This window comes from Melozone crissalis, unplaced genomic scaffold, assembly GCF_028551555.1.
Source record: "Melozone crissalis strain CALT ecotype California unplaced genomic scaffold, PUWL_Pcris_2 ptg000016l_1, whole genome shotgun sequence".
Classification (NCBI taxonomy): Eukaryota; Metazoa; Chordata; class Aves; order Passeriformes; family Passerellidae; genus Melozone; species Melozone crissalis.
Genome location: NW_026535794.1, coordinates 34,334,722 through 34,359,791, shown reverse-complemented (window position 1 = coordinate 34,359,791; position 25,070 = coordinate 34,334,722). Strand labels below are relative to the sequence as shown.

Below are 25,070 nucleotides of genomic sequence, written 5' to 3'. Positions count from 1 at the left end.
TGCGTCTCTGTGTGTGCATGTATCTCTTTATGCCGGGAAAATGCTATCGTGGTGGACTTCGGCGGTCTTTTATTTTTAACAGTCATGCAGATGGGAGCTTTTTTCCTTTTAGGAAATGGGTTTGCTGTTGTTCTGTTGTTTGGAATCTAAATAAAACAATCTCCCCTTTTCTATCAAATGTGTGCTGTTGAGCAGTTGCGGCTGTCTCTGTGTGTAACCGCGTGTGTGTAACCGCATTTCCTCTCCACGCAGAGTAAATAGAGAAACTTATCTATTACTCTAGTTAGAGTTCCATAGATGTGCTGTTGGAAATGAGTAAGTAAATGTGTTTTAACTCTCTTTACAAATTAGACATTCGATAGTAGGAGGAAATGAGTGATTGTTTAGATAAGTACCCCAGTATACCCAAGTGCTGGAAATGTTCTAACATATTACAAGCCGCATGCAACGTGCGTGCCTATGTGTCTGTGGATAAAATATAAATCGATACGCTGTGTGTCTTGTTAGATAGAATATATATTCAAATAGAATTTTATTGCATGTATCCATTATCTATTAAACTGCAAAAGACAATAATCTGAATTTAAACCAGGGTAACTGTTAGTGTAATATCTTTAGGAAGGCAAGATCTAAACTGTATCATATTTACGCTTGATATATTAGAAGTATTTTCCCATACCAGCAGATGAGATTTAGCCACTCAGCAATTATATTCTCTAAGGGTGTGGTAAATATTTCTATCTGCTTATATTCTTTCCTGTACAGATTAAAAAAAATAATCTGAAAAAGTTCGCGCCTACTCCAAATGTGGCAGACTAACTGACTTTCAATAAGTACTTTTTGTCCCCTTAGAATAAGAGCGTAATTAGTTTAACCATCAAATTTCAATTACCTAAGGTCAGGGCGGTTGCCTCGTTTCCCCCTGAGCTGCAAATACCGTTAACAGTCTCAGTTTTAGCAACCTAGAAGTGCCCGGCTGCTCTCTCCCTCCTACACCAGGGTTTGCGAGCTGCTGCTGCGAAGGCGCTAGCGATTTCTTATGGAAGTGAAAATTAAAAATAAACCCCAGACGAGGCACACCAAACCAACGGACTTAAATTCGTAGTTCAGAAAGCTCTGCTCCGCGGGGAGGGATGCTCCCAGTGAGCCCTGTAATCGCCGGTAGGAAGTGTTTGATACCGTCGTGTCCGTCTTCCCCTCTCCCTTCCCCCTCTGTTCCCCGTTATTTTCAGGCTCGCTCTATGCCTTGCTCCCCGCAAGCCCCTCGAGGACTCTCCTCGGCCTCCCCGCGACCTTCGTTCTAGCTTTCCCTCCAATTAGCCCAGCTTCAAAGGGGCACAAGGCTGTCCCTGGAGCCCGGGCGGTCCGCAGCGGCGGGGCGCTGGGGACAGAGGCTGCAGGGCGGCCGGTGGCCTGTGCCCGACAGCCGCTGCCGCCCTCTGCCTGCGCGCAGCCCCGGCGTTTGGGGATGGGCTCGTTCAAAGGGATTGTGCAACGCCTTGTGCAACGCCTGCCTCCCTCTGGATCGCGCGGCTGGGCTGCGCTCCGCTTCCTCGCCCCGCTTCCTACACTCTCCCACGGGAGAACGAGGACACAAAAAGTGCTGGGGCGGGCGGGGCGGGTGGGAGACTGTCAAAGCCGGATTAGTTTTATCTCGCTTGACACCGCGACTGCTGGACGCGGCCCGGGCCGGCGGGCGAGAGGAGCCGGGGATGCTGGTGAGGGGCGGACGCGGGGCGCTCCCTCGCCAGGCAGCCGCCGCCCGCGGGGGAGGCGCGGTCCCCGCCGAGGGTCCGCGGGCGCGGAGCTGCCCTGCGGCCGCTCGTCCCTCTTCCATTTCCTGATCCGGGGTCCGCGGCCCCGCGCGGTAATTGGCGCTGGCGGTCAGGTGGTGGCGGGGCGGCGGGGGGTGCGGGTGTGTGTGTGCGCGGGTGTGTGTTTGTGTGTGTTGTAGGCGCTCCAGGGGTGGGAAGAGAGGAAGGGAGGGGAGTGCAGCGGGGAAGTGGGGGGGGGGGGGGGGAAGGGCTGGAGGCCCAAACTTTGGCAGCGGCAGCACTTGACAGCAGCGGGAGGGGGAGAGGGAGGGAAGGGAGGGAAGGGGGGGGGAAGGGGAGGGGCCTCGCCGAGCCCAGAAAAACGACAACGCGAGAAAAATTAGTATTTTTGCACTTCACAAATTAATGACCATGAGTTCGTTTTTGATAAACTCCAACTACATCGAGCCCAAATTCCCTCCCTGCGAGGAATACACGCAGCACAGCGGCAGCGCCGGCAGCTCCGCCAGCTACCACCCGCACCACTCGCACCCGCACGCCCCGCCGCCTCCGCCGCCGCCGCCGCCGCCGCACCTGCACGCCGCGCACCCGGGCCCGGCGCTGCCCGAGTACTTCCCGCGGCCGCGCCGGGAACCGGGCTACCAGGCTCCCGCGGCGCCGCCGGGGCCGCCGGGGCCGCCTCCCGAGGCGCTCTACCCCGCGCAGGCACCCTCGTACCCCCAGGCGCCCTACAGCTACAGCAGCGCCGGCAGCGCCGCCCCGGGCCCCGAGCAGCCGCCCCCGGGCGCCTCGCCGCCGCCGCCCGCCAAGGGCCACCCCGGCCCGCCCCAGCCCCTGCTCCCAGGCCATGCCCTGCAGCGCCGCTGCGAAGCTGCCCCCGCCGCCGGGGCCGGCACCGGGCCCGCCTGCCCGCTGCTGCCCGACAAGAGCCTGCCCGGGCTGAAGGGGAAGGAGCCGGTGGTCTACCCCTGGATGAAGAAGATCCATGTGAGCACGGGTGAGTTGCCCTTGCCAGGGGGAGGTGGGGATGCGCCTGCAGAGGAGGGAAGGGGGGAGGGTGCTCCCGGGACCGGGATGGGTCGTGGCGTGTGTGGCTTTTTTTTTTCCCCTCCTTCTCCCTCCGCGTTTCCTAATAGTAAAAGAAAAAAAAAAAAAAAAAAAAAAAAAAAGAAAGAAAAAAATTCAAGCAAAAAAAAAAAAAAAAGAAAAGAAAAAAAGGGAAAAAAAAAAGAAAAAAGTGAGAAACCTTTTGTATCCGGGGTCCTTTATCAAAAGATTTACGAGACGCCAAACTGTTAGGGCAGTAATTATAGCCCCCATAAATTTAATTGCCCTGCAGTGGCTCTGGGCCATGTGTCTTTGAAGCTTTTCTTCTAACCCAAATGCCCATCACCATTTTTTATTGCTCCTCGATTGTCCCCACTGTCGATAGGCTGGGAAACAATTTTTCTTGCCGTTTATGTATCTTATGTGAACCCGGTGTCAAGTTATTATATAATGATTATGTTCCATCCCTTCCCCTCTCCTTCTTTCCTCTCCGCGTGTGTATGTGTGTGCCTGTGTGTGCACGTTTCAGTCAACCCCAATTACAACGGAGGGGAGCCCAAGAGGTCCCGCACTGCCTACACCAGACAGCAGGTCCTGGAGCTGGAGAAGGAGTTTCACTTCAACCGCTACCTGACCAGAAGGCGACGCATCGAGATCGCGCACACCCTCTGCCTCTCCGAGCGCCAGGTCAAAATCTGGTTCCAGAACAGGCGCATGAAGTGGAAGAAAGACCATAAACTGCCTAACACAAAGATGCGCTCCTCAAACCAGTCCACACTGAGCCAGCAGTCCAAAGCACAGACACAGGGCCACCCCCATCCGCTCGATGGGGCTACACCCAACGCAGCTGCGCTATAAATACGGTTTTTGGTTTGAGTCTTTTTGGTCTTTTTTTGTTTGGTTGGCTTTTTTTTTTTTTTTTTTTTTTTTTTTTTTTGTCGTTGTTGTTGTTGTGTTTTTTAAAATATATATATATATACCTATCTATTGGGGTTTTCAAGCTGCCTCGAGGTGGAGGCTGGCCTTTTGGACCAAACTGTGTAAAACAAAACAGGAGCAGAAAAGGAAGACGAGACGTGTCCAAGAACGGGCACATGTTTAAACCAAAACCCGGACGATTGTCTACATTGTATATAGATAATGGTTCCATGCCCATCATTTTTTTCTATTTATGGAAACACTCTCTTGCCCTCGGTATAAGAGAGGGATGGATGCTGTCATGGACGAATTCTCTGTACCTAAGACGGACTCTTTTTTTTTTTTTTTTTTTTTTTTTTTAGGGAACGCGTTAAAAATAAAAAAAAAACGTTTAAAACAAAGCAAAGAGCTCGTGAGACACTTGTGTAAGGCATTGACTTGAATAGCGCTGTTCTGTGGTGTGTTCATGGATTTCTCTGTGCGTGCTTGTGTGTGAGATGGTGCACAGGCACGTATACACACACAGACCAACATGGGAGAACGAACACGTCCACTAGAGGTTAAAGACTTGTGAAAAAGTCCCCTTACGCTGTCTAAAGGAAAATGTTTTATGTATCAAAGGTAACTTAACTGGTTTTAAGTGTAGTCCCCTCAGTAGCTGTGATCTATTAGTTTTTCTCCACATTCCCTATTGCATTTATTTAAAGAAATATTGTTATAAAGGCTGTTGCTGTCTTCATATTTGGCACCGTCTAAATAGTTTGGGTCCATGTACAATTTGTGGATTTTTGGTGTAATGTATAACAGTGCCAAATGCTAGTAATAAAGATTATTCTGTACAAAAGAATTAAACGCTTGAAACACAAGTCCACTACGTGCTGTTTCATCCACCTTGTGCATGGCTGGTGTTGGCGTCAGGAATGGAAACCAACAGTTTAATGCATTGTTTTGACTTGGATTCATCCTGTCAATAAGGTAATGGTTATTTCAAATGTGGTGAGAAACCTCCTGACTCCTACTCGCCTGGCTGGGAAAAATTGAGTTGCAGGACGAGGAAAGGTCTTGCTTCATTGTATAGGTGAGTGGTGCTCTCTTCAGCTGACTTAGGCAGAATGAGCCCGACTCCACCGCTGGCCGTGCGACTGTTTTCAGCTGCCTGACAAGGGAAACTGTGCTTCTTCTGGGAGCCAATAAGCTCCCATGCCGTGATAACACTTTAAATCTTTAGCCAGTCGTGGTTTATTCATTCATTTTCGCCTGATTATGATTTCTTAGCTGGCTAGCACTGTTTAAGGGGAATACATGAACGGTAACCTAAAATTTGTTTTTAAACTGCCTTTTCTGTTTCTATTTCCTTTTTTTTTTTTTTTTTTTTTGTTTTAAGATTATTTCAAAATGTGTTGAGAAAGCCTTGGTAGACACATGAATTTGGATACAACTCATGAGGCTTTTTTGACGGAGATTGTCACAACTATTGTGGCAAAATGGGATTCAACTGGTTTCAGCTCAGGCTGTGCATCTTCCTGCTTCCAGGCAGCTAAGGAGTTCAGGCAAAGCAGAGCTGCTAGCAGAGCTGCTTGGGGCTTTCACGACACGGTGTAGCACTGAGCTGGGTAGGAAAGGTCTTGGAAAGGAGCTCAAGTGCTACCAAATCTTCCAGGGAAGACCTGAAGGCCAATAGTTATTTATTTACTCAGCCAAATACACACAAGATGGATTCTTGGAATCAGTGCTTGTCTTCACCTAAGTGGGGCCACCAGGACCAGGGGGCATCATCATCCCTGGTTGAGGTAGCACCAGGCTCCATAGGCTGTGCCAGCATCCCTGCCTAGCCATGGAACATGTACCATCCCAGAGGAAAATGGAACGTGCCACTGGCAGAACACGTTCAGCATCAGGAAGGTGGCAGCTGTAAACACCCTCAGCAAACACGGCTGTCCCCATACCTGACCGAGGAGCAGGCCTGAAAAGCACACTTCTGCTCATATATTGCTGTTTGCTAAATCCTGAGTCGCCAGTTGTCTCCTTATAAAGGGGAAAAAATATAGCTGTATGCCAGGTAACTACTATCTGCAAATGTGCGATTCTTCATTTGGTTTATTGCTTGAGAATCCCTTAATGTGTTTGGAGCCAAAATTAGCACAACTGAGCAAAATTCCAGCTGAAACGTATTAACTGGCAGTGCAGGATTTCTTTAGTGTGCAGCCTATGCGTACAAACCTGGTTTGCTCCCATTGTAAAGAGAAATGAAATCACGCTGCAAATAGCAATTTTAGGGAGAATCATTAATCACCTCCTACAATAAATACTTCTTTGTAATTCAACAGCGGTTCTGAAAGGCATTCTCTTGGAAAAGTCTGTGAAGACGCAAAGGATTTTCCTGGGGGAAAAAAAAAAGTGGTCATGTGTAAAGACACAGCATCTTGGCTGTCTCCTAAAAAAATGCACATTCTCTTGCTGGAGATTGAGCTGCGGACTGCAAAATACCCCATGGCCGGTTATCATCGTTTAAGGTAAATTCTCCTTCCTTCTCTTCCCCTTCTGCCTGTGCTGGGAGCAGAATGCTGCTCCCGGGCTGGGAGCCCTCTGCTCCCCGTCCAATACCTCCCGTCTTTACAATAACCTCAAAAATTACATCGTCCTGTTTAAATTCTCGCATTGTGCTCCCTTTGCTAAGGCAACCAGGAGTTCACCGAGAGGACAAATTTTCTATCCCATTAGTTGTTTTTTTTAGAGGAGCAGACTGACCCTTCAAACCCTTGACCTTTAAAGACAGTATTCTTTTTAATCCGGCACTTGGACCTAAATGTCTCTGCCCCCCTCCCTCTCTCTCGCTCTCCCGGTGTCTCTCACACACGGATTTATCTGCTCTGGCCACAAAGGCGAGCACGGCTCAAAACGCTGGAAGTGGAAGTGTGTCAATATTTCAAAGAAAGACCAAATCACCTCGGAGTCAATTTGCTGTCAGCAGGGAACGCCACTCGGTTAACCCCGGCACCCACCTCCCCTCCACCCACCAAGAAAAATACTTCTCTTCCGAGATCCCCATCCTCGTTTCTCCTGCAAGCTCTTGCTATACCTGGTGTTTCATTACAGGAGGAGCTGAACTGTGACAAGCGCCTTGTGGTATTTAATAACCAGGGCCATCCTGCACGGGGGGATTACGCAATGCTAGGATTTTTTTCTTTATTTCTTCATTTTTTTTTTAATTTTTTTTTCTTCCCCAGGGCGCTTGCAGTCCCATGGCTTCTTGTCCTGTGTTTGTAAACGAGGAAGGGGTGGGGGGAGCCCTCACGCAGGCGGAGATCCCGACAGGCTTGCAGTGAAACTCCAGCTCTCCCGGCCCCCCCGCCCAGCGTCGGGGCCGCGTTCGGGCCGCCCGGGCTCTCCCGCCGCTCCCGCTCCTCCGCCCGGGGACCGCGCGTCACCCCCCGAGGAGGCGGAGGCTGCGCCCGTGCTCTCAGGGCCTGGCCGGGCCGGGGTGGGACCCGGGTGCTGTCCCTGCTGTCCCTGCGCGGGCCCGGGACCCGGGTGTCCCTGCGGGCTGTCCCTGCTGCGCGGGCCCGGGACCCGGGTGTCCCTGCGGGGCTGTCCCTGCTGCGCGGGCCCGGGACCCGGGTGTCCCTGCGGGGCTGTCCCTGCTGCGCGGGCCCGGGACCCGGGTGTCGCTGTGCGGGGCCGTCCCTCCTGCGCGGGCGCCCAGGCCCGGCCCACGGGCGCGGGGGCGGCGGGCCCGGGGCAGCTCCGCGGCCGCCTCCCTGCGGCCCGGGCAGCGCTGCTGGCTCCGCCCGGCCCGCGGACCGGCGGCACTCACCCCCGACACGCGGCCCGGGCAGCGCCGCCCTGGCGCCCTCCGTGCCCCTGGCAGCAGCGCGGAGCCCGCTCCCCGCCGCAGACAGTGACGATTTGGGTTCAACTGATTCATTTGGAGGGTGGGGGGAGGAGGGTGTGAAGCTGCCCCGGCTCTCTGTGCAGAGCGGGACAAACCCTTGTTAATAATGCCCCAGAGCTCTCCCTGGAAACTGAGGAGCTGTCAAAGGCAGGAGAGATTAGGGGACCCAAGTACGAGCATCCCTGCGCTCGCAGATAAAGGTGTTGCGTCTGTTCTGGGGGAGATATTGAAATTTTAATCTTTAGGGTCACGTGACTCATTAAATAATTAATGCAGATAGTCAGGAATGGATCTGTGGCCGTCAGTCCTCACTAGGAGTGATTCTCTCAGAAGTGAAACTCAACTCCTTGTTACTGGAGTTTGTTTTTCTTTCTTTCATTTTTTCTTTTTTCTTTTTTTTTTTTTTTCCATTTAAAAAAAAAACCCACCTGATTTATCTTGAAAGATTCTAAACTTCTTAAGCAAGCAATAGGGTCTGTGTTGGTAAGTAGGTAGTGTGTATTTCTAGCTTGATGACTTTAATTGTTTGTGCTTGCTTTGTCTGCTGAGCATTTGCTTAACAAGTTTAATATTTAGAAATGTTAAATCTTTGTTTTAGCTGCCTTGTGGTCACATTATGGCTTTTGGTGATTAAGTGTTACGGAGGCAAACACACTTGATAATGTTCTAATTCACACTGTGGAAGGCTGGGTGCCACAGTGCAGGAGGACCTGCTTTGTTCAATTTTCCTGGCGTTAATAAATCACCGTCTCTTAATACATGGCCAAAAAAGCAATGGAAAGGCAGTGAGCATTGCAAAGGAAAAGTCATGGGCGAATTTCTCTATGACTCATTAGTCTGAACGATTTATGTACGAACTTTGAGTGCCGCGATGAATATTAGAGCTTGGGATAACAACAAATTAAAAAAAAAAAAAAGAAAAAAAGAAAAAAAAAAAGAAAAAAGTCATAGTTTTTTTAAAGTGCTTTATTGCTACTTAGCAACTCTTTCAAGAAACAGCATACTTTAAAGGACCGTGGCAGTGTAAAATATGGTAGCGTGACCTAATAGCTCCAAAATAAATAACAGAAAGTCGCTGGCACCGTTTTCAGATACACGCTCCATATTTAACACGAGTGGGACAACCCAGTCACGACACGCTTGATCGATGATTATTGCTGTTTGTAACATGATTATTGATTAGGGATCAAAACAGCTAAGGTACGGCTTTGAGGCTAAAATGCCAGGGGGTTCCCCCTGTGCTGGAGCCGAGTGGAAGGAAAGGTAGAGCAAAGGATAACCCCAGGAAGCAGCGCCCGGGCTCTGGGATTGCACTTCGAACTTTCCATTTTCTTTTGTGTTTGCCAGTAGATTTTAACAGTCAGCGCTCGCAAATTTATGAGACAGCAATAAACAGTTTAGTAGGCTATTATTGCATGATTTTATGTAGACTGGAGTTCAACACCAAATTTAAAATTATTAGTGTAATTATGGAACTACTAAATTACCAAAGCAAAGTATCTGCTCGAAAAGTTGTCCCAAGACAGACTTAATATTTCCAGGGCTCAGATAACACCCTTCAGCAAGAACGGTGTTATTTAATTATTAGCATTTACATTTACTGACGATTGTAAGATGCGTTAGACGGGTTTTATTAGCAAGACGGAATACAGATGAAAAATATTAATTCATATGTAAAAGTGATTCAGTAAGTGGCATGCAAATAACCTAACTATTGTCTATTTGGACCAGCAATACTGTTTATTTTAGGGGAAAAGAAGCAGCCCAGTTTTTTCCTCTCAGTCAATGGCTTTCATGGATGTCGGCTTTTTCGTAGCTGTTTTGTTTTTTTTTTGTGTGTGTGTGTGTATGTTGTGTTGGTGAATTTTTTAATTTTTTTTTTAAGCATTTGGGCCCGATTCCGCTTCGCTGAGGTCAATTGTTAGTCTCTTAGTGAGCTTGTGGTGGCAGGATTGGGCCCGGCTAACCGTTTGAATAAAAGCCCAACCACAACACGCCCCGCATTTAAACTGGAATCCTTTCCGAGTTTTATTCAGCAGAGATGAACACCACGACTTGTGTTTAATGTCTGTTCTTGATTAAATGATCCTAAACAAAGGTTTCCCAGAGGAAAATAAAGCAGACATTCATGTAACAAGAGTTAGGAATGACAATATTTCCAAACACTTGGAGACAGAAGGCATAGCTGTCTACAGGGAAAAAAAAAATAAGGAAAAAAACCCAACCAAAACAACTGCACGCTTTTATTTCTCAGCTCCCCGTGCTCTTCACCCGGGTGGGAATCCACGCTCCTCGCGGGAGCCCGAGCCCGCTCCATCCCCGCCCGCCCCTCTCCGCGCTCTCCCAGCGCGCCCGGCAAGCCATGTATTGCCAATGAAGGAGCAAAATACCTCCCCCTGCACTCCCCGGTAAGGCACTGTTTGTTGCTTGTTTACAGGGAGCCCCGAAACGAAGCCGCTCGGCCGGGGCGGTGGAAGGAGCCGGGAGCGCCTCTGCCCAACCCTGCGCAGCTGGAGGAGGTAAGAGCCGGGCGGCGGCCGCTGCTTTTGCGCCGGTGGCGGCTGTAAGAATGCGATTTGCCCGGTACCTGCATGAAGAACAAGACTGCTGGAATGAGATTTTGTTGTTGTTGCGATAAATATTTAACCTAGCTGGAATTTTTTTTTTTTTTTCTGGATTGGCCCTATTCATCTTCCGTGGGTGGTGAATGCGCGTGTCTGGGCAGACAAAGAAGTGTACGGGACCTGAGTGATCGCCATCCTTATAAAGGCATTGGGGACAGGAAGGATGCAAAGTCATCTGAAGAGCGAAAGAGTTAGAGAATTTCTTTGTCCGTTCTTAGCTCCTTCCGAAATCAAAGGCACAAGGCGAGGGAGAGAGGGTTGGAGCCAGTTCGGTGTTGAATGGCTGCTTATCGCGGCTTGTCTGCTCGCCTCCTCCTCGAGGAGTTCCGCAGCCAGTCCTGGAAACGAGAAGTGCATGAGGGGATGTTAGAAAACCTGACTTTTGTCTGCGTGCATACAACAGAATGGTTCGCGAATAGATTTCGGGTGTTTGTCCGTCCTGGCCTGCTTTGCGCTGAGTGGAGGTCGGTGTCTGGTGGTTCGGAGTTGCTGAAGTCCTTGATGTGCTTGGTCCTCTGGCAGGAGAAAAGAAATGCTTTCCATAGTGACAATTTTTTTTTTTTTATGCCGGCCGTCGAGAGGGGAGGATTACATAGAATTAGCTCAAATTCCTGCTAGATTTACCTGCTTCTTTTTGGATGTTGATGTACAATTAGTGTATTTTACTACCTTTTAAAAGCGGCCATAAATTACAGGACTACAAGGGCTCTTTGTGTTGGCTTAATGAGCTGCTTAAATCTTAACTACAAAAAGGCGCTGCAAATGTCCATTCACGCTTGCGTTCGGAAATTGAAAGCGAAAACACGGTGCGAAGGAACCTTCCTCCGGTGGCATGTACCCACAGCATGGCAGGCAGAGATATTTGGGATTCCTTAGCGGACCCAACACCGGCAGGCTCAGCTGACTCTGAGCAGAACTTCTCTCGCAAGGGCACAGTCGATAACGCTGCTCTTTTTATCTACTTGGGAATGATCAAAGACCAACTTTATCAGGCGCACGGATGTAGGTAAACAGCTCTGCACCCCAGCAGATTGCAAATCTTTCGAGGTAGCGAGGAAATAAGTACTTATATCGTACGGGTGATTCCCATTTCATCTCCACATGGGAGTGATAGGCACACCTCTTACCGACTGGCATAAAAGTAAACTTGAAGCACAGTAAAAATTCTAACTCCAGTTATATTGAAGGTAACTTCAAACAGCATTAATGCTAAGATTGGCTATTAATGCCAGAACGGGCACAAAGGGTCTCCCTTAATGAAGGCACGTTATGAACTCAGATCTGTTTGTTGTTACTGAGGCTGGAATTCAAACTCAGCTCCAAGGCATGTGTATAAAGCACAGAAAAATCAGTAGTACACCTACTGATAAAGTCCACATTTTTTCTACTAGAAACACTCTTTCGGGTCTCCAAATCGTCAAGGTAAACAACGTTGAGTGTCCAGGAACAGGAACAAAGCAAGAAATGGGGTGGCGAGGGAAGTCTAGCGCCTGCGACTCGCAGCATCATTTGAATTTGCATCTGAAACCTCGTAATCACGCTAATAGAGCAAAGAAAACTTTCTCCAAATTCGGCGGAAGAGAACAATTTTCAGTTCAGGACAGCACAAAGTTGGGCAGACTCCCCCTTCTGCCTTCCCAAAGCACATTCTGTGAAAGGTATTCACACGTCAAGAAGTTACTTTTCTTAAGAATTAATTAGTTTCCCCACTATATACACCAAGTTAATTGTTAAACAGTAGTTTTAGGATTAACTTGACCATTAATACCAATAAAGATGTTCACAGAAACAAGGTTTTGAACCCAATAGCCACAGCTAGCGTTAAGGCATTTCAGATGACTTATGATTGTGATTTATTGCTTTTGTAGTTTCTATTTGCTCAAGACTGTAACTTCTAAAGCCATCTTTCTACTTTTGACGCAAAGCAGTCGATAACTTTTTACAGCAGCCCCAAGAAAGACTTGCTTCGCTTTTTTCAACATCTGCTCCATTCCCCATTAATTTCAGTTTCATTGTTGCAGAAGAACTTCTCTGTGCGTTTCCTCTATGGGACGCAAACTCACCAAATTTAAAAGAGCCGTGAATCCACCTCAAGCAAATATCGGCCTTGGTTTACAATAAGTATGAGAGCTGTGGAGTTACCAGGCAAGCTGATAGTTACAGACTCGGGCATGTCGAGAGTGCCTAATGCCTCCTCTTTTCTGGGGCATTTGTAGTTTTTATTCCAGTTCCCAGTGAGGGATAATAGATGTATACCCTGGTACTAGATTAGTCACTTCCATGTGAAAAATTGTGAAGTTTTCTCCTGCTGTAACGTCACGCTGGCTTTGCTGCAATGCCACTACTGTACACTGATAGCAATGGGTTTACATTCCAGTGGGCCACTTTTGCAATTCAGGACAGAGTATAATAAGGCTTGTCACTAACAAACCTTACACTAACACTAAAAGTCATCTTTAAAAAGAAATCTCCTTCCATTCTGTTCAATGAAGTGTAGGTGAAACAGTAAGAGGGGATATGTAGTTAGCCTCTTTGAGCTCATGGGAGACGGTGGAAAGATTTGGGCAAGGGTGTACACATGATGATGCACGATGCTGGAGCCACAGAACTGAACCAGGAGCACGGTAAAAGCGTGAACTATCTGATTTACTTTGACTCCTTCCAGAAAAGTTGTGTGAGTAGAGGGTTTCTTTTGTTTGTTTAGCTTATTGTGTCAATAGCACAAGTTAAACAATCTTACAGGGAAGATGTGATGGGTTCACACACAGGCGAAGCTGCCTGGCTCGGGGGCCACATACAACTTTGGTTTTTTTCTTTTTTCCTTAATTTTTTCCCCTTAGGCAAAGAACTCCCCCTCCCCAAATTTTTTTTTCCTTTTCCAGCTCTAGAAACCTATAATTTTGTGCATCACTCAAACTAGCTGTATAGGAAATGCGTAAGCACAGGTTTAACAGCAAGGTCCCAAAAGATTTTGCAAAATTCAGAGGCACGCCAGTGAAGGAAGGTGTATTCTTCATAGTGTGTTACGAGGACAAAAATCAACTAGCCTCTTAGAAGAGACTCTTTTTTGCCTTTGTCAGGTAATTATAGGTCTTTTTAGTTTCTACAGGAGCCCTGATGTAGCGTGTGGGAGTTGAGCAAGCCCTGTACAATGGCAGGGTAGAGGGAGCTGGGGGTGGGGGGAAGGCTGGTGATCGTCCCGTTTAGAAGGGGGCTGGAAATAATAGCATCAAGATTTGGGCTTTCTTCGGGGCTTGCAGAGGACATGCGACGACGTGGAGCAGAGCGCCGGGCCTCGGGAGCCAACGCCGGTTAATTAGGCTAAGTATCAAAGTGCAGCGTTATAAGGATTCCTCTTACCTTCCAAGGGGTTTTGTGTAAAGAAATATTGGTGTGGGAGGAAAGAGAATCAGACCAACCTCCCCCCATAGTCATCTGCATCTCTTAGATTTTTTTTTTTTTCTCCTACCTTAAAACTCTTCTTTAACATATTGGGTTAAGGCTTTAAAAAGCGAAGGCTCGCGCTAAGAAACCCTGTTCCTTCAATGATTCCCTATTTCAAATAAAAGGATTTAAGTTGACGTATGACCACGTGAGCACATAATACAGCGCATTATTGTGGCATTTGGAGTGGAGACCCGGTCTGGCTCCGTCTGCGATTACGCTTTTCCAGTTTCTGTTCAGAGCAAGCACTGCTTTCTATTATTTTTTTTTTCCTCCTGCCCCCATCACCGTCCCCACAAGAGCTGGCCATTTCGCTGACAGCTTTCGTTCCTTATGGAAAGGTTATTGTCGAGCCGAGAGGACGAAATGCTTCGTTAGAAAGGATGGATTTTATTTTAAGGTATTTCCGTTGATTGTTCATTTATGTGGTGAGTTATTGCTGTTCGAGGCAAAGGTCAGTAGCAGAGGCTGGAGTGAGTGCGTGTGTGTGCGTGCGGGTGTGTGTGCACCCGGAGCCAGGCTGCTTCCCCCTTTGTTTCAATTTGCTGTGGTAAATATTCAACTCTACCCTTGCAGCGAGCAGAGCAGGCAGAGTTTGCTTCTTTATTTATTTTTCTCCATAGAGATCCCACACTGCTGCTGATGGCCAGCTGCCTCCGCTACAGCCCCTCGATTGCCATTTTACCATTATTTATGACCGGCTGGAGATGGGAAGCCTCTTTTATTGCCGCGTTTGAATATTTCCCCCTCCTTAATTTTATTCTATTATTTTATTTGTGCGTTTGTGTGTGTGTTTATTTATTTATGTATTTGGGCGAGTAGGAGAAAGCAATGTGGGGGCGTGTGATGCTCCTCTGTCGGGGTCGCGCTCGAGTGTGCGGCTGCGGTTGTTGTTTTATGGGTGTTTGTTCGGCCGCTGCCGCTCCGTAAATCGATGACTGCGCGATCGTGCTGCCATTTTATTTATGATGCTTTAGTGGTACTTTGTTTATTGTGCGAGGAGCGCTGCATGAGTGCTCAGCTCTATGGCAAAGCTTCCCCTTCCCAAATGAGCCAAGGCTCTCCTCTTTATTTCTCCGCGGTGAGAAGGAGCTGAACCAAGAGCCGGCCACGGCTTCCAACAATAAATCAGCCTTGAAAATGTGGAGGTTTATTCTGCCTCTCTGAATGGGGATCTGGAAAGAGAGAATTAAAAGGAGAGAAGTGGAAAGTATCTTCCAGGAGAACAGATACTAGCTCTAAATGAATATCCATGCCGTCGCATACATAAATATAGATATATCCATATATATAAATATCTAAGTATTTGTGTATACTTATCAATGTGAACGCATAGATATAAATGTACTTTAAATGACAAAAATGAAAGATTACTTGGCTATCCAAAGAGGACAAAATGGTAAATGAAACCCTGTTTCCCCGTTCTGCCCCGGCTTTGGGAAAGGTTGGAGCCCTGGGACTCGCTTTCCTCCAGTTTGTCCCATGTCTCTCGCTTATTCCTGTTGAGCCATTTTGTGTCCAGTTCCGCGCTGTTTGTAATTGCTCGTCTTCTAAGGGGTCAGAGAGAGAGGGAGAGAGGGACAAAAGTGAACTATGATGAAAACTCCGCTGAGAGCACCAAAAAAAGAGGTTATTTCCACTCGAAGCTATTCGCGGCCATTCTGCAGAGACCTTCAGGGTGATGTTTGGGATGGTCTCACGTTTCCCTACTCTTTAAAGCGGCTCTCGAAGCAGAACCGACCCAAATAAATTTTATTTCCCCTTCTCGCCACACTGAAGCACTTCTCTCTCTTCAGCAAGAGAAGGAGAGCTCTTTTGCTCCCATCCGTGTGTCTAAAAGCCAACATTGGCGTTGCCGTATTTTGAAATGAGCCAAAATGTGCCTCAAAAATAAAATCCAAGCTTTAATTGCAGCTAAATTACTTGGCAGTCTTTCCTCTGATTTATGACCCAGTTTGGATGCATATTGACCTAGTTAAAACACTCATAAATAATACAGTCCTGCTCTAGAGTAAAAGAAAGCAAGAAGAGTTCTGGAGGAAAGGAGGATTTCGGCGAGTTCTGTAAATAACTTCAGTCTGTTGGGCAAATAGCAAAGAGTGCGATGCTTCTCTAGTGTTAGAAAATATAAATAACAATTTAGATTGACCACGGCTTGCTTCGATTGTCCAGCCCTTCCCAAATTCAGCTGATATCCCCTTCTAACTCTCTAACGACTGGGACAAGCACCACTTCCAGGACTGGCCCCCTTCTCCCTCAACTCCCTGCCCTGCTATTTCATCTCTGGGAGCTGCCCCAGAAGCAGCCCTGAATTATGGTGCTGCCTGCTTCCATTTCGGGGCATCCAAGGACAAGGCGCTTTACAGGCATTATTTTATTCGGAAAATAGTAATTCGGGGGAGGTGGGGGGAGGGAGGGAGGGGAGGGAGTGCCACGGAGTGGGACTCTTCGGGGAGAAAAGGCAGGTCATTTCTGACTCAGAAATCAGCCCCAAACACTGCCCGTCCCCCCCCGAGCTGAGCCCTATCTCTCTCCGTGGAATGGAGCAGAAAGAAAATATTCGGCCTCTGGGAGGGAAAGGCAGATAAAAGCAGCGGGGATCTGTGCGTTGGGACACTTATCCCGACATCATAGGAGACATAAAAAAAAAATAATCATCTTCTCATGTTTAAAATTACCTCTTTGGGGAGAGGGGGGGCGTGGGGAAATGGGACTAATTGGAGAAATCTCGCAAAATACTCTTTGCAGGCAGTCAGATGAATGGAAGAAACGCTTCCATATTCCTATGAACCACTTCGGTTCTCACGATTAAAGTCCTTACATATCCTTTCATTTAAAAAAAACTCCCCCCCCCGCTTCCCGTTCCCCGTTCTTAAATACAGACATTTAGCCAGAAAATCCCGCTGGAGATGGCTCCCAAGCTGAAACGCGCTCTTAGGAAAAACTCGCCCGGCTTTCGGCGGGGCCCCCCAAACCGGCAGGCTCCCCGGTGTCCGCAGGTTTCGGCAGTCCCCATCTTTTCTCTCCCTGTCCAAATCCTCCTCGCCGGTCCGGGGGGCTCCGTCGGGGCGCAGCGCTGCCTCTCTCAGTATTTGGCCGGGCAAGTGGGCGAATGGCAGATCAGCAGTTTCAGAAGAAAGTGTGGGGTTGATTATTGACTAAAAAGACTTTTTTTTTTTTTTCTTCCAAAGCAACATTCACAGGATTGTTTGAAGCAAAACGCATACGAAGGATTTTTGCCTCTTCTCTCCTCCTACGCTGGCCGCTTCCCCTTTCATGTGGTGCCTTCTCACTTATGCCATAAGGAGCAAGTGTTTTCTGTTTTAGTGCTCTGTTTACAGCTTTGGTGCACGAAGTCATAAATCTTGCATAGCCATAAATGACAAAAACCATTGGTATGCGTAAGAGGCCACCCCAGCCTTATAGTGCTTTTTATTTCTCGCTTCCCCCTCGCTTTGTTTGTGTTTAAAGATGACGCTGGGTTCCCTCGTGCTTTAAACGGACTAGTTATATTTATAACGCCTTAATTAACGAAGTAACGTCAAGTTTACACCTAGATTTTATTCGCAGGCTCCGCTTAGTGCTCGGAGCCCCGAGCCCCGTTACCGCCTGCCAGGCGGGCAGGATCCGCAACTTTGTCTAAGTTCTCGTTCGCGCGGTCGCCGCCGTGTTTCTGGTGCGGGAAACCGGGGGGACACCGCCACCCCCAGAGCCCGTGGCGCTGAGGAAAGCGGCCAGCGCCTTCCTCGGCCGTGCCGCGGAGAGAAGGCGAGGGCGAAGCCGTGAGGCAAAGCCGGGCCCGCGTCCACGCGAGGCTGCCACCCACGCGTCCCCACGGGGCGCTGCGGGCACCCCGACCCGTCTGCGCAGCACATGTGCGTGCGTGAGCGCCTCCGTGCCCGTCCCGGGCGCTGGGGATATTTGAGGGGGGCAGGGGGGTGTCTGTGTGTACATCTGTGTGTGTGTGCGCTCACGCATGCATGAGTTAATAATTAGTAACTCTAATGATTTCCAGCGTGGCTCTGAAAGCATTGCCCAGAGCGGGGATCCTGGTGGGCTTCGGTTGGCTCTCCGGACCCAGACCCGGCTCTGCGGGCTTTGCTCCCCTCCCCGGGGCTCAGCCGGGGCTGTGCGAGGCTCCCGGCCGTGGGGAGCGGCACAGGGGCTATTCTGCAGCTGCCCCCCAAGTCCACCGGTAAGAGGGACAAACTCAAACCCCCACAGCAGCACCCTGGAGGCTGGTGAGAGCGACCCTTTGTGAGCGCCGTTTGTCTTCATTAGCATAATTTTCCTGGACTTCGGTGACGCCCGGGTGCGGGGGGGCCGCACTCCTTCACTGCCGTGCTCCTGCGCTCCCTCCCCAGCCCCCACCCTGCCCCGAGCTTCCCCAGGCGGCCGCCTTTCTTTCTTCCTTCCTTTTTTTTTTTTTTTTTTTTTTTAATATTTTCCTATTTTCCCCGCTCCAACTCCCCCCCCCCCCCACCCTCCTCCTCCCCTCTTTCTCCTTCCCTTCCCAGAGCAGCCCTGGGAACCATCCCCGTCCTCCGCGCCCCGCGCAGGGGGAGCACGGTGCGCCGAGGAGCGGCTCGGGGTAGGGTGCGCAGCTGGAAGCGTCAGGGGAGCGGGGCAGGCGGGTGTGCGGAGCCATCGAGCCCATCCCGTGCGGGGCAGGACTCGCCCTCTCGGCCGGGGGGTGCAGAGGAGCTGAGCCGGTGCCCACCCCGCGGCCGCAGGGACCGAGCTGGGGCAGACAGCCCCTGCTCTCTCTGGGTTGTGTCGCCTCCAAAAAAAAAAAAAAAAAAAAAAAAAAAAGAGAGAGGGAGTGAGGGAGAGAGAGAGAGAGAGAGCATGCTGGCTTCCGCCTCAGTCGTCAGAAGTTAAGGTAAGCAGGCCACAAATACGCTGCTATCAGTCGTGAATGGCGGAGTTTATGTCCCAGTGATTTATGACCGTAGACTTAAATGTCGGTTCAAGAAGAGTTCACAAGCTGGGGCTTCCTTCCAGGCAGTGACTGATACCCTTACACTTCGTGTTCAGGCAGCTCTCTCTCCTCTCTTCCCCCCACCCCCCATCTTCCCTCAACTTTGTCTTTATCTTTCAGGAAATCTTTCAGGGGGGCTGCCTGGTTTTTCGTCCTAGAGTCAGAGTTTGGGGCTCGGTTGGGAGTTACAGGGTAAAGATCTGGTGTGCTTGGGAAGGGGGGAAGCGCAGGGAAGGACAGGGTAGGAGAGAGCTGAAGTGGGGAGTGGGGGAAACCAAGCGGACTTGCCTCCCCAAGCAATTTTCCTGTGCTGTTTCTGGGCTGTCTGGGTGGGGGGAGAGAAGTTGGTAAAGTGCAGAGCCGTGTATTGCACAGACCGCGACGGACCCGATAAAACAGGCATTGGAAAGATTGGGGGCCCATTTGTGTTTGTAAGACCTGCCTTTTTGTCTTCGAAGGGGAGAGGAGAGCGCTTCCCATCCCAGGCACCGGCTGGGGTGGTGAATCCACCTCCTCTCCCCTTTCCCGTTAGGACGCTACCGGGGTCGTTGTCGCTCTTAATCCCGCTATTCCCACTTTCTCCTGGAATGACCGGGCGCTCCTCAGGTTACCCCCGCTTGCTTCTCTATAACTTTGTAGGAAGTGATTAACTTGGCGAACCCAAACTCGGGATCTGATTTTTTTTTTTTTTTTTTAACTTGCTGGCAGACGGCCGAAGCTCCAATAATATTTTGCCTTCCAAGTAAAGTTGCCTATTGTCTGCAGGCCGGCAGCTATGGGAGCAGAGCACCCCGCGCCCTCGCTCCGCGCTGCCCGTCCTGCCAGCGCCACAAAACTTCGCAGCTGGCCGAAGGAAGGTGAAATATTTGGTGTCGCGGTCATGAAAGGCGGGTGCCTTTGTGAAATCACCGCTGGCTGATTGTTTCCTCCTTCTCCTCTGGTAGCGGTGTCTATGGTCTCTGTTTCAAAGGAATTGAGAAAAATCACACGAGGCCTCGATAGCACAGGCAAGGAGAGGCGAAGAGCTGGAAATTGTGTATGTGCCTCAGATCTCCACTGGCTTATTAGCTTAATAGCATCCAAAGAGCTTGATTAGTGCAATAACAGGGTAACCGCCCTGCCGTAGGTGTGTTACCTTCATTTTGTTACCATCTAACAAAGGGAATACTGTTTTCTAAGAACTTGTATAACTTGAAAGGCGTAGAATGAGCTCGTTTGGTGCTTGTGTTGTGTAAGGCTTTTCGCCCCTAAGCATTTGTCCTCGTTAGATGTTTTTGGGGGAAAATACCCAGCTGCTGAAGTACAGGGAAAGTGGTAAAAGGAAGGAGGCCCTTCTGATCTGAAAAGACGTGGTTATTTGCCAGCAAGGGGTTAGGAGGATGGTGAGAAACACACTTCAGTTTCTGAGAACAATGTGAGTGCGTGTGGAAACACCTCCTAGATCGGAGGTTGTGCACAGGTCTCCTCTCTCATTAATACGGGCGATTCTTTAATGGGTTATTTTCAGGCAGGTGACGAGTAGACTTTAATTTGGGCGGGGGGCTGGGGGGGTCCCAGAAATAAAGGAGGATGGGTAACACAAAAAAAAAAAAAAAAGAAAAAGAAAAAAAAAAGAGTGGGGGGGAAGGGATTCGCCCGGGCAGGAGAAGCATTCTCTGAGTTTGTGTCCACCCTCTCCCCAGCCAAGTGACCCTCATACATCAAATTACATAGCAGTTTCCAAGACAGAACCTATTATCGCTAAGTTGGAAGGAAAGTTCAAGCCGTGGTCATGGAGATGAACGCTGGTTTTTCAGGTTTCTGGTGTGTTTTTTTCCCCCAATCCATCATGTTTTAACAGGTAGGATCTGGCTGATTCCACGAAAAGTTAGTGTCTTGAAAATAACTGCTGAAAAAAACAAACCAGCGACCGCCCCTGCCGGCCTCTCTGGAGGGGCTCTGAGCGGCGCCGGGCGCAGCTGGGGCCGGACCCACTCGCGGGTGGGAGGCGGGCTCGGGGGCTCCGTGGAGCCGCGCTCCGGCACCGAGCGGGAGCCGCTGCGGGCGGCGGGCGGGGCTCGCCCGGGCAGAAACCGCTGGTGCCAGGGTGCGCGACCTGGGCGGCTCGGGGCGGTGTGCGGGCACGGAGGGGAGAAGGTGCTGGCTTGGTTTATTTTCCTATCGAGCATTTCATAGACAAGCCAAAATCCATCACTTGGGGTCGGGGTGTTTAAATATCCCTGCGTCGGAAACCTTTCCGCCCTGCTCCTGCCCCCTGCCACACGTAGACAGGAACCATGTCATATATTTCTTTGAAGTTGTATGAAGAGCCGTAACCAGGAGAGAAAGGCTAAAAATAAAACAACGCTGGTTGTTTTATTTAACCAGGAGAGGGTTTGATCTTAGAGTTGGACCGAAGTAATAGCCCAGCCCCTTTGCATTACCAATTCCTCGATCACCCTTATCTCAGAGACCGGTATTAAAACAGCCTCTTGGTGATAAACGATCAACCAGCTTGCTCTGTTCCTTAACAAGAAAGAAATAATAATAAAAAAACAAACCTAGAAAGCCTCTATCCCGGTGCAGCAAAGCACGTATTTGTAGCTGCCAGTAAATCCAGGCAGCTTTTATATCGAAATGCTCCACGCCTGAGGCCAAGTCATGCTGCTAAATATTGCTGACCACTTTTTCTTTTATGGCTTTCATGTCACTTAGCTATTGAAAGTAAGATGGATTTGTACCATTTCTTCACCCTGCTCTGCTCTCCCCACACCCCAGGTCTGCCCGGAGAGGCCATTGGAGGAAGAGCGCCACGTGACAGAGGGGTGCCAATGTTATTCTCCAAGGGTGTCAAGACCCTGTCAGTTTGCGAAATAAATATTGGGAAACAACGAAATGCAAAAAGCGACCTACTACGACAGCTCTGCAATCTATGGTGCCTACCCCTACCAAGGAGCAAATGGTTTCACTTATAATGCGAGTCAGCAGCAATATCCTCCATCTTCATCACTTGTGGAAACTGAGTACCACCGCCCCGCGTGCTCCCTCCAGTCCCCCGGCAGCTCTGTGTCCCACCACAAGGCCAATGACATCAGTGAGAGTTGCATGAGGACCCTCCCCAGCCAGGCTCTCCAGCCCCCCAGCCTCGCTGACCCACAGGCTCCACCGCAGCCGCCTCCAGCCCAGCAGTCACAGCCTCCACCTCCGACCTCCACCTCACCATCTCAAAATGCCAGCAGCAACCCTGCCCCGGCCAACCCCACCAAGAGCCCAGCTCTTAACTCACCCACCGTGTCCAAACAGATATTCCCATGGATGAAAGAGTCTCGGCAAAACACAAAGCAGAAAAACAGCAGTTCCAGTTCAGGTATGAAATGTGCTCCCCCTCTCCCTGGGTTCTCCTGGGCTGACTGTGCATCCTGTGGGGAGGAGGGCTGCCTTACCCGCCTTCACTTCAGGGAGGGGAGGGTAGGGGCTTTTTTACCTTCTGAGTTGACCCCATGAAACTTTAGGAAAGGGCTTGCCATCACTCAGCTTATTCACTGAGGGGAGCTCAGTGAAAAACACACCCCATACAAAACTTTCCCAGCCTTGCAGAAGGGATCTGAACTGACTTTGCTTCCTGGTGGCAGAACCACTTGTGCCCTCCAGCATCTCTCAAATTTCTTAGGTAATCCCCCCTTCAGTAAATCATGTCAGTGTGGAGCCCAGGCCTTAAGCCAGAGGCTTGTCCCGAGTACTTTGTTGGCATGGTGCCGTTAGATTAATAAGACAGTGACCTATCTCTGCTGAAGTGTAACGGGAATAAAATAGCTCATAATCATGTGCAGGCAGGATCAATGCCCTGCATGCAGTCAGAACCTCTTCCTATTTTAATAAGCTGATTGGCAAAGTTACAAGCCCAGTAAACAAAAATCATTCAGGAGTGCTATAAACTTCAGCCCATAAAACATTATTTGAGGGTTGGAAGTGTATATCAACACTTTTATTACTCAAGGAAACCCAAACTGATAACACCAATGCTAGCTCCAAAGCCCAGAAGTCAGGTTATTCTGACTTCTTCCTCTTTTTTGCTTAAATGTGCCTTGGAAATAGAGTTCAAAACTTTAGCAAATATTTTGCTGGTCTGCTTTTTTAAAGCTGTGGCAAGACTGCTGTTTTCAACCTTCCATATCATGTATTTATTTAATCAAAAAGCAGTGAGATTTAGATATATCTCCATGCCTGTATGCAAGCCTAGCTACTGTATGTTCCTCTTTATACATATTATACCCCCCAATCACTACCATATGTTCATGCTATATACCAGACATAATAAAAAAAAAATCCACTATACTGATAATTCTGTATTTATATGTTAGAATTTTTGTGTTGTAGATATCTAGCTTTCAGGCATTTGTAGCTGATGTGTGTATATATATATATATATATATATATATATATATATATATATATATGGAGAACAGCTATTTCTTGAAGACTCTGGTTCCACTATGTAGCCACAGGTTCAGTTTCAGAGCTTCTAAACGTCACTGTGTTTCCCTGAACCTTCCTTGCTCCTCTTTACCAAGCTGGAGCTAGGTTGGATGCTGTCATTCTTAGGGGAAGCGAGTGTAGTCACACAGTGACACTGATGAGGTCAAGGCACTCTTTCGAGGCTTGGAGCTTGGCACAACTGAGCTCATGCCTTGGGGAGTGCTCGCTGCACGCATGGGCATCCATCTCGCCTTTGGGAGCTGAAGTCTCCAGGTGCTGGTGGTGTTGGCCATTTTCTCATGTTGCCATGTGTAGGTTTGCCATGCTGATTGTGTTCTTTGTGTGATTTACATAGGTGAGAGCTGTGCTGGTGATAAAAGCCCTCCAGGGCAAGCCTCCTCTAAGCGAGCCCGTACAGCTTACACAAGCGCCCAGCTGGTAGAACTGGAAAAGGAGTTCCACTTCAATAGGTACCTTTGCAGGCCACGAAGGGTAGAAATGGCTAATTTGCTCAATCTCACAGAAAGACAGATCAAAATCTGGTTTCAAAACCGCAGAATGAAATACAAAAAGGATCAAAAGGGAAAGGGTATGATGACCTCTTCAGGAGGACAGTCCCCAAGCAGAAGTCCCGTCCCTCCAGCTGCTGGGGGATACCTAAACTCTATGCATTCTTTAGTAAACAGTGTCCCCTACGAACCCCAGTCGCCTCCACCATTTAACAAGCCTCATCAAAACACCTATGGCATCCCTGCATCGTATACTGCTCCTCTTAACAATTGCCCACCTCCTCAAAAGAGATACACGGGGACAGCAGCTGTGACACCTGAATATGATACTCATCCTCTTCAAGGCAACGGTTATGGGAATCCACACATACAGGGAAGCCCCGTCTATGTAGGGGGCAACTACGTGGAGACCATGACCAATTCTGGGCCTTCCATCTTTGGTCTAACTCATCTCCCTCATCCTCCCTCTGCCAACATGGACTACAGCGGGGCTGGGCCAATGGCCAACAATCACCACCATGGACCTTGTGATCCACATCCAACATACACAGACCTTACCACTCACCATCCTTCTCAGGGAAGAATTCAGGAAGCGCCCAAACTCACTCATCTGTAAGAGACAGGAGTCACTAAGAGGAACAGCAAGCCCCCGAGTTTTGGAAAGTACTCATCCCTTCCCTTCTCTCTCCTCCCCCCCCAACATGTGCCCTCCCCTTCCCTTCTCGTTTCTTTTGTTCGTTTGGTTTGTTTTGTTTCCTTTCGTAAAAGCGTTTTCTAGTTTATGTGACGTAGCAATATTTGTTGCTTGAATTGCTCTATAGTTTCACTAGTGGATATTTATCTTCTTGAACTGTAGCCTTGCGTCTCACTTTGGGAGTATGCAGAGGCTTTATACTTTACCTTCTACACTTTTATCAAAACAGGGTATATGAACAAATTTTCTATAAAAGGAATTCTTAAATGTGAATTTGTTCGTACATGATTGATCCCACGGGGAAGCAATTTTTTTTATTGCACTTCTTTTAAATAGCAAGAAAGACATCAAAAGCGCTTGGACAGGGACTTCCTGGACAATTATTGATACGTGTAAGTCTTTCAATGTGTGTATGCTGGTGAACATTCAGATTTATTTATATTTTTTTTTTCGCAAACATTGAATAATCTAAGTGTTTAAAATTTTATTTATCCCCATTTGTTCATATTTATATATATATTAAAAAATCTGTACCCTGAATATTCAGGAGGCCATATATTAGATGGCATATCGGCACGTGTTAGAAATATCATTTGAAAGGAAACTATTAACTCCTTTTATTAAAAATAGTGATAATAATGATGATGACGATGCAATAAAATCTGGGAAAAAAGATCGCGGTTTGAATACTTTATGCTTGTAACATCCAGCTAGGCAAAAAGTGTGTGAAG

General features: G+C 48.7%; 2 protein-coding genes across 5 annotated transcripts; both read left to right on the top strand.

Moving 5' to 3' along the window:
- The first annotated feature begins 2,180 nt into the window (after nucleotides 1–2,180).
- Nucleotides 2,181–3,680, top strand: HOXA4 (homeobox A4). Its single transcript, XM_054273777.1, has 2 exons — nucleotides 2,181–2,772; nucleotides 3,352–3,680. The coding sequence occupies exons 1-2, from the start codon at nucleotides 2,181–2,183 to the stop codon at nucleotides 3,678–3,680; spliced, it is 921 nt and encodes a 306-aa protein (XP_054129752.1).
- Nucleotides 3,681–21,555: 17,875 nt separating this feature from the next.
- On the top strand, nucleotides 21,556–24,261 carry HOXA3 (homeobox A3). 4 transcript variants are annotated; one of them, XM_054273830.1, is made up of 3 exons: nucleotides 21,556–21,807; nucleotides 21,850–22,021; nucleotides 23,492–24,261. In XM_054273830.1, exons 1-3 carry the CDS (start codon nucleotides 21,556–21,558, stop codon nucleotides 24,259–24,261), a joined length of 1,194 nt encoding a protein of 397 aa, XP_054129805.1. The 4 variants fall into 4 exon arrangements, with proteins under 4 accessions (XP_054129805.1, XP_054129804.1, XP_054129803.1 ...); XM_054273829.1 differs by having other exon boundaries at nucleotides 21,850–22,027; XM_054273828.1 differs by having other exon boundaries at nucleotides 21,556–22,021.
- The last annotated feature ends 809 nt before the right edge of the window (nucleotides 24,262–25,070 follow it).